General features: G+C 38.1%; 1 protein-coding gene across 1 annotated transcript; it reads right to left on the bottom strand.

Moving 5' to 3' along the window:
* Positions 1–2,608: 2,608 nt before the first annotated feature.
* Positions 2,609–7,888, bottom strand: GKN1 (gastrokine 1). The gene is made up of 6 exons (XM_059078908.1): positions 7,844–7,888; positions 5,748–5,801; positions 5,526–5,660; positions 4,467–4,577; positions 3,392–3,539; positions 2,609–2,703 (listed from the first exon to the last, which is right to left on the bottom strand). Exons 1-6 carry the CDS (start codon positions 7,853–7,855, stop codon positions 2,609–2,611), a joined length of 555 nt encoding a protein of 184 aa, XP_058934891.1. The 5' UTR covers positions 7,856–7,888.
* Positions 7,889–8,556: the final 668 nt, after the last annotated feature.

Here is an 8,556-nt window from a genome sequence, read left to right on the forward strand (position 1 = left end):
TTCTCACTTCCTTCACTCTGTATGACAGACTCTAGGTCCATCCACCTCACTACAAATAACTCAATTTCATTTCTTTTTATAGCTGAGTAATATTCCATTGTATATATGTGCCACATCTTCTTTACCCATTCATCTGTCGATGGACACTTAGGTTGTTTCCATGTCCTGGCTGTTGTAAATAGAGCTGCAATGAACATTGTGGTACATGACTCTTTTTGAATTATGGTTTTCTCAGGGTATATGCCCAGTAGTGGGACTGCTGGGTCATATGGTAGTTCTATTTTTAGTTTTTTAAGGAATCTCCATACTGTTCTCCATAGTGGTTCTATCAATTTACATTCCCATCAGCAATGCAAGAGGGTTCCCTTTTCTCCACACCCTCTCCCACATTTATTGTTTATATTTTTATGATGATGGCCATTCTGACTGGTGTGAGGTGATACCTCATTGTAGTTTTGATTTGCATTTCTCTAATGATTAGTGATGTTGAGCATCCTTTCATGTGTTTGTTGGCAATCTGTATGTCTTCTTTGGAGAAATGTCTATTTAGGTCTTCTGCCCATTTTTGGATTGGGTTGTTTGTTTTTTTGATATTGAGTTGCATGAGCTGCTTATATATTTTGGAGATTAATCCTTTGTCAGTTGCTTCATTTGTAAATATTTTCTCCCATTCTGAGGGTTGTCTTTTCATCTTGTTTATGGTTTCCTTTGCTGTGCAAAAGCTTTTAAGTTTCATTAGGTCCCATTTGTTTATTTTTGTTTTTATTTCCACTTCTCTAGGAGGGGGTCAAAAAGGATCTTGCTGTGATTTATGTCCTAGAATGTTCTGCCTATGTTTTCCTCTAAGAGTTTTACAGTATCTGACCTTACATTTAGGTCTTCAATCCATTTTGAGTTTATTTTTGTGTATGGTGTTAGGGAGTGTTCTAATTTCATTCTTTTACATGTAGCTGTCCAATTTTCCCAGCACCACTTACTGAAGAGGCTGTCTTTTCTCCACTGTATATCCTTCCCTCCTTTATCAAAGATAAGGTGACTATATGTGTGTGGGTTTATCTCTGAGCTTTCTATCCTGTTCCATTGATCTATATTTCACTTTTTGTGCCAGTACCATACTGTCTTGATTACTGTAGCTTTGTAGTATAGTCTGAAGTCTGGGAGCCTGATTCCTCCAGCTCAGCTTTTCTTTCTCAAGATTGTTTTGACTATTCGGGGTCTTTTGTGAATTTAATTTCTTATCTTGAAATAGTGATGTGACAATTCTTCTAAGAAACATGGGATTCACTGCTTCCCGGAAGTCAGGTACATGACATTGTATCCAGTTGGTGAGTTATGGTTTTCTTTCTTTCTCACTCATAAGAGGGCAGTATCTACGATCTTGATCTTTGATGGGCTTTTGACAGGTTTCCACACCTCCTGGCTTCAGGATATTTTGGAATTTCTACTATGCTGGTAGTACACTTCTTATGAACAGCAGTGGAATTGCCTCAGGATAAAGAAAATGATAATTTTTCCCAATAAGAACTGGTAAATATTGGCATTTTTCAAAATGGCGGGACTCAATGCCTTTAGTTTTGTTTGTTAGCTTTATTTAGGGATATCTTATATGAAGACATGGGAATGGATTAGATATCTATTCTTTCATGCTATCCAGGATTTAAAAAATATATATATGGGAGTAATTTTTTTAAATGAACTCTAGTTTCATACTGGAATACACAACATTAGGCACATCTGTTTTCTCTGAGATCATTCTCCTTCAGTGGAGACCCCAATGCTGTACGTGTACCATGTGACTTCACTCCCCTGGCCATCAAAGAGTACAGGTTGTGGGCTCTTGAACCATACAGGGTGAAGAAAAATTGGAATTTGGATTCAAAATTATTAGACTTGACCCCGTGAGCTGGAAAGACACATAAACATGGGAGATGAGGCTCACATTTTGGTTTGGCCATCTTCTGCCATGAGTAGAGAAAACGTCATCATGATGGAAAAAAGAGGGAAGCTGAATTTAAGAGGAGCAGAGAAGAGCTAATATGTGGCTTCAGGGAGAGAGAAGGAGACTTGAGTCTTGGTGCCAGTATAGTTCCTGTTTTCAGTCTTTTTGATACCAGCTGCTTTTCTTGCTCTAAGAGTATTTAAGATATTCCAATATCCTTGTAATATACCTCCTCCCTTTTTCTGGCTCAAGCTACTTTGAGTGGATTTCTGCCTTCACTGATTTAAAACGTTACTGTACACATCAATTATAGAGCTGTCTTCATCGTAGTTGGATGGTCTTGGAACTATTCCCAGAGCTGTGGTTAGCAGTATCTGAAGCAGCTAAAGGGGTTCTTTATAAGGGACACATCTTGAGTATAGGCTAATGGCTGGGTCTAATGCACTTTGACAACTTGCTGCCACCACATTGCATTTTTTTCCAAATAGAAATCATAAAGAATTTTAGTATAAATTGAACTCAGTGCTAAATAGGTTTATTGACACTTAAAGAAACCAGACAGGACTAGGAGAAAACATTTTAGAATGACATGATTAAATACCATTAGAACCCATATTTTTCTGCATAGAATATTCTGATGGTTAAACCCACAGCAACTTTTTTTTTTTTTTAGTTCTCCACTGTTACTCCACAGAAGGAAATGTTCAGAATCCAGAGTATATCAATACTGAGGCATTTTCCTACGTATAAAATCAGGCTTGCCTCTGATAAAAAGAAAAGAAGAAACCAATATCAATGCCTTTTCAAGAACCTGTTTTTTTAGGGGATAGAGACAAGGAATGTCACACAGTTTTCAATCTAGCTCTGCAGTAATTTCAAGATTTAGCTAGCTAGCTATCAAGATTAAATTAATCAATTCAGAGATCTGGAAAGTTGCTGTTATGTTAGATTCCCGTGTGAACTCTTTGTTTTTATGTAAATTATTCTTTGAATGCCCAGAATTAGTGATTGTTTGAGCTATAAAAAGCCAATAGAGTCTATTGGCATTCTCCTTTCATTTAGTGATTCATGCATTTCTTTGAATATGTCTTGAGTTTACTCTAGATTCACCCTTGAAAGGAAATATTTCAGGGTGGTTAAAAGCACAGAATCCAGACTCAAAATGCTTAGGATTGACCCAGGCAAGGGGTTTGTGACCTCTCTCTGTGCTTGTTTCCTCATCAGAAAGTGAGAATAACAATAAAACCTATCACATAAGACTACGATCAGGAGCAAATGAGTTAACACACTTAAAGCACGTAGAATAGCACGTGGCACAAAGCAAGCGCTACAGAAGTGTTAACCTGGATTACCATCTCTCGAGTAATTGGTGTCCTCTGTAGACATGCCCGGAAAATAGTCTGACAATCCCACCAGCATTAACTTGGAGTGCACAGTAGAGAGGCTACTCACCTTGAATCTCTTCAGCCATGTATGTTGGAATCCCCTTACACATGGCAACGATGAATTTTCCAAACTGGTCCAGGTTGTTGACTTTGTCAGGGTTGACTGTGTATATCAGGCTCTTGGAAGGTGGTTCCCCTAGTCCTTTACCCTGAAGCTGAGTGTGCACAAGACAGGTGGAAAGGAGGAGAGAGAAGGAGTGCTAAGCCCAGTGGTTTGTTGGGTTGGGGGTTGCGTTCAAGGTCAACAAGGGGGTATTGCTTGGCTATAACTTTTCCATAATCAGAATGAAGAAGGACCAATTCCAGCCCTGTATATCTCAGAATTTTGTAGTGTCCCAAGGGATTTAGCTGGTTTGAAACCCCAGCTTTTCATATAAACAGAAATCTGAGGGTAAATTTATTCTGAAGGTTGAACCTCATTTGGTCATCTTATATTTCTTGGATTGATTTATATGATAATCAGTTTCTGAGAATGCAGTTTATTTTCTCTACACTGTCAATGAAAGGCACCCACTTATCAGTTATAGGGATATAAACTCAGGCTGACATTTCAAAGAATGATAGATCCCCTCTCCCCACCTACCCCAACTAGGGTTGCCAGATAAAATACAGGACACCCAGTTAAATTTTAATTTCAGATAAATAACAGATCTTTTGTAAGTATAAGTATGTCCCAAATATTGCATAGGACATACTTATGCTAAAAATTATCCATTGTTTATTTGAAATTCAAACTTAACTGGGTATCCTCTATTTGTATTTCCTACATCAAATAACCCTAACCAACTCTTGCAGAAAAAACTCCTTGAAGTACTGAGGGCTCCCACTGGTGTGAGCAGAGCTTTACTCCTCTAACAGTAAAGGCGAGGTGTTTTGATCGGTTTCTGTGGGGGCAGGTGTGAGCCACAGCATCTGAGTGTGGTGGCAGCTCTCTCTCCTCAGGCAATTACCAATTCCTCTTTCCCTTTTTTGCTCCACAGAACAACTTACTGTGGTCAAGAGGCAACAGCTGTAACCTTCTCATTATTTACTGGAAATCATAAGACTTCCCCAAGTAAAAATAAAAAGACTTTTATTTTTACCTTCTTTTCCTTGACCAGTGTATCAAGGGCTTGAAAAGAGGGCATGACTGCCTTGTTCATTTTGTGCACAATGCATGACTTCTTGTTAAAGAGCCTGGTTACAGCAAAGCCCTATTAAAGAAGATGGTAGATGGTAAGGAGTTATGTTCTCCAAGGTGCTTTTCTCATCAGAAATTAGTTTCACCAGCAGAGGGAAATGGAACTCTGAGATCACGATGAACTGGGGTAAAAGTGCTGGATCTGACCCTGTTTTGCAATCATATTTATTGCTAACTTTTGTAAGGATAGACCACAAACTCTTTGAGGGAGAGACTGAGTGTTAAACTTGCTTCAGGTTCTAGCCTGGGAAGAGTCCCTCAGCATATGCCTGTTCTGCTGAAATAAAATTTTAAATACTATCATATTTTAATCTCCTTTGATCTTCACAACATTTCAAGGAAGCAGGTAAGACAGGAATTCGTTTTCTATTTGACCAGATGATAAAACTGAAACTATAAGGAGTTGGCTTTTCTAAAGTACAAAGTTTGTTAAATATAGAGCTGGTAATTGCAGAGCTGGGTGTTCTAACAAGAAACAACTATTTTTTTGCTTTGTTTTTACTCTCTTACTAATTAATATTGTCATTTACATTTCCTTTGGTCTTTTTGAGTTACAGATGAAATGTCAATTTCTGTCTTTTTAGAAGGAAATTGACAATAGAGTGAGATAGATTGTGTTTGGCAACAGTAATATTATGAAGGTCTTTTGTCTTTACTGAGGGTTTCTGCAGGTAAGGCAAAAGATGTCATATTTGTCTCATAGCCTCACAGCCTAGTGGATCCTAATTACTATTCACACTGGCATGAATTTTAACTTACTGTGAGAAACTTATTAACAGCAATTATATCTAGAGAGTGAAACTGGGTGAGCAAAGTAGGCATTTTTACTTATAACTCTGTGCTTATGTGCAGTTAGAATTTACATCATTTTAATTTTTTTATGGTTAACTGGCAATTTTTGTTGTCATTAAAAAAGAAACGTTCTTTTGCAAAGAACAGAAATTGAATGTGGGCTACCTACAGATTTATAGTCCCAAATGGAATTCCACGAGTTCCATCCGTTGTTATTGTCAACATTGACCACATTATGTTCATTGTTGACACTCACTGACTGCTGCCCACTTTCACCACTATTGTTGTTGTTGACGTTGATATTCTGAAATTTACAAGAAATTGACATTGATTTAATACCACATTTCTTTGCAAATGCGTTTGGTAACATACTTTAAGAAATGAGACTTACATAGTTAGCAAGGGCAGGAGTCAGAAACATGCCAACAAGTCCAGCAAAGACGATCTGAAATCACAAATAACATTGGTCTACTGTTAAATGGCAAAACGATGGCCTCGTCTTCTTTCTTTATCTAAGCTTATAAAAATACTTACTAACTTTACCACTCTATTGAGTGGTCTGTCTTTTCTTCTTCTTTGGTCTTCTATTTTTTTAACCATAGAAAGTTTTAATGATAATGTTGAATTGTAGGTTAATTATAAGTAATTATGTTGATTGTTTTAGCATTTTTAATGTAGGTCTTATGAAATACTGATGAAGTGTCAGTATATTGAAAAATAAAGTCAAAAATGAATAGCATATATGGTATGAAAATGGTTTTAAGTTCTGAGAACCACATCTGAAAATGATTTAATTTAATTTTCCTATTTATTGACCTGAATGTTTCTTCTCTTCCTAGATCCCCTAATAGCAGTAGTCTTTTTATTAAAATTTTTTTTAAAGTAATGGATTAGTAAGCAGATTGGATATGAATGATGAGAAGCCAAGGATGGGGTGTCTGTCTGTCAAATGTGCTTAGCAGAAGGGAAGTCAGTCACTGTCCCAGGACACCTGATATAGTCATGTGTCATTGAGTACACAATGGTTGTTCTCAGAACACAGAGCTTTATGCAGGCTGCATGATTCTGGGTGCTTATCTTCATTTCCTTTGCCTGGAACAAAATGGTTTGAGAACTGCACTAGTAATTCAAGGTAATTTTAAAAATTGGTTTGGGGCTTCCCTGGTGGCGCAGTGGTTGGGAGTCCGCCTGCCGATGCGGGAGACACGGGTTCGTGCCCGGGTCCGGGAAGATCCCACATGCCGCGGAGCACCTGGGCCCGTGAGCCATGGCCGCCGAGCCTGCGCGTCCGGAGCCTGGGCTCCGCGACGGGAGAGGCCACAACAGTGAGAGGCCCGCGTACCGAAAAAAAAAAAAAAAAAAAAAAAAAAATTGGTTTGATGTTTCCCCTGATAGTTTAAGAAGGAGATTAAAAAAAATTCAGAGGTGGAAGAAATTTTAGAGATCTATTAGTACAACATAATCCTTTCACAGATGAAGAAACTGAACTTCAGAAGTTGAGTGACTTTGCCAAAGGTGTACCTTTTGTTCAAGGCAGAACCAGAAGAGAAACCAGATCTGACCTGTGTCTGGAGCTCTTTTTTTTTTTTTTAACCTTCCTATTAGTAGAACTTATTTCTAGGGACTTCCCTGGTGGTCCAGTGGTTAAGACTTCGCCTTCCAATGCAGGGGGTGAGGGTTTGATCCCTGGTTGGGGAGTTAAGATCCCACATGTCTTGTGGTCAAAAAACCAAAACATAAAAATAGAACTTATTTCTAGAAAATTATTTCACACTTGCAACTCCATTAGGAAACATAGTCTGCTGTAATATATTTTAATGTTTAATACGTCAAAACATGAAAATATTTACCTGACTCTAGCCCTTTTGCATCCTGTTATGAGACACACAGCACCACCTGTTACTTTGGCAGAATTTTGTGGTCCATTTGCTACACTCTTCAGCCTTTTACATGGAACCACAAGTGAGATGTTGCACTAGCTTCATGCTTCAAGTGTTTTCATGAATAAATGGCTACAGACAGGGCCCAAGGTAAAACTTTCTTACTTAGAGATCCATTTCACAGGGGAGAATGTGACAGTAAGTCTCTCACCAATTTGTTTTGATAATAAGCTTTTTATCTTGCCTGAACATACTCAGAAGTTTTGGTCAAAAAGAGAATTTATGAAGGTATGAAAAGTCAGACATTTTCTAGGGTTAGAGACTGCTTGCTCTGTGCCCAGACCTGAATCAGGAGATCTGGAAAGTAATGTTTTAAAAGGTAACATAGTATAAGATGCTCAGGCAGCTGACCAATCCCAGTATAACTATCCTTCTCTATAGAGATGCTTCTAAATGCCATGATTCCATGAAAAGAAAATATTATTATTTTTTTTTTACAAAATTTTGCATTACAGTGATATTGTCATAAGAAGCAGATCCCCTTAGCTCAGAATATTAACAGTATCCAGTTATAAGGGAATAAATTCAAAAGAAAAAATCTACTCACTGTGAACTTCATCTCGACTTCACCAAAGCAATGAAGCAGGGGAGAAGGCAGGCATGGACTCAGAAAAAAAGTCTTCTCATATTTGTACTTGACCAGCTTTACTCAAGCTAGGTGTGAACAGGTGGGGTTCAAGACTTATCTTTCTCCATTTTCCATATCTGTGCTACGTTCTGGTGTACCAGGAAACCTTTTGGAATATCCGTCTGGTTAGCAAGGTATTTTGACATGGAGTTGATCTGACTCACCGTTTGTTGAAGTTGAAGATATCAAAACAAACTCAGTATGATTTATGGTAACTCCTGGTCCAACTGAAGCTGTGGGTGTGGGTATTTTATATACTGATATTACTCAGATTCAGAAAAAGAATCATCCCTAAAATCAAACAAGGCAAGAAACTGTGGGCCTTGCAGATAGCAGCTCCTGTAAGGATGTGGAATGATTTCCTCTTCGTACTTGTAACCAAGCCACTGTGTTGTTTTGCTGAGGCTAAACATGTTCTATTAGCTACGCCCACAAAACCTATAACCTTCTCTGCAATCCTGAGCTCTTTGGATGATAGGACCATACATCTAGTTAGAAAATCTGGGGCTCTCTTTGGTCTTTTTTCTAACCATCCAGTTAGTTACTAAACCTTGTCATTTCATCTCAGTCAGAATTGACTCTCAACTCTGGCTTTGCCCACAGCTTCATTCACCTGGACTTTTACAGCAGTT

The sequence above is a fragment of the Kogia breviceps genome, chromosome 11, assembly GCF_026419965.1.
Source record: "Kogia breviceps isolate mKogBre1 chromosome 11, mKogBre1 haplotype 1, whole genome shotgun sequence".
NCBI lineage: Eukaryota > Metazoa > Chordata > Mammalia > Artiodactyla > Physeteridae > Kogia > Kogia breviceps.

Excerpts from the sequence above, each read along its gene's own strand:
- GKN1 (XM_059078908.1), bottom strand. Across the intron at positions 5,661-5,747 it reads CTCCTGCCCTTGCTAACTAT|AATATCAACGTCAACAACAA; the intron begins GTAAGTCTCATT and ends TGTAAATTTCAG. Across the intron at positions 4,578-5,525 it reads CCATTTGGGACTATAAATCT|GGCTTTGCTGTAACCAGGCT; the intron begins GTAGGTAGCCCA and ends CTTCTTTAATAG.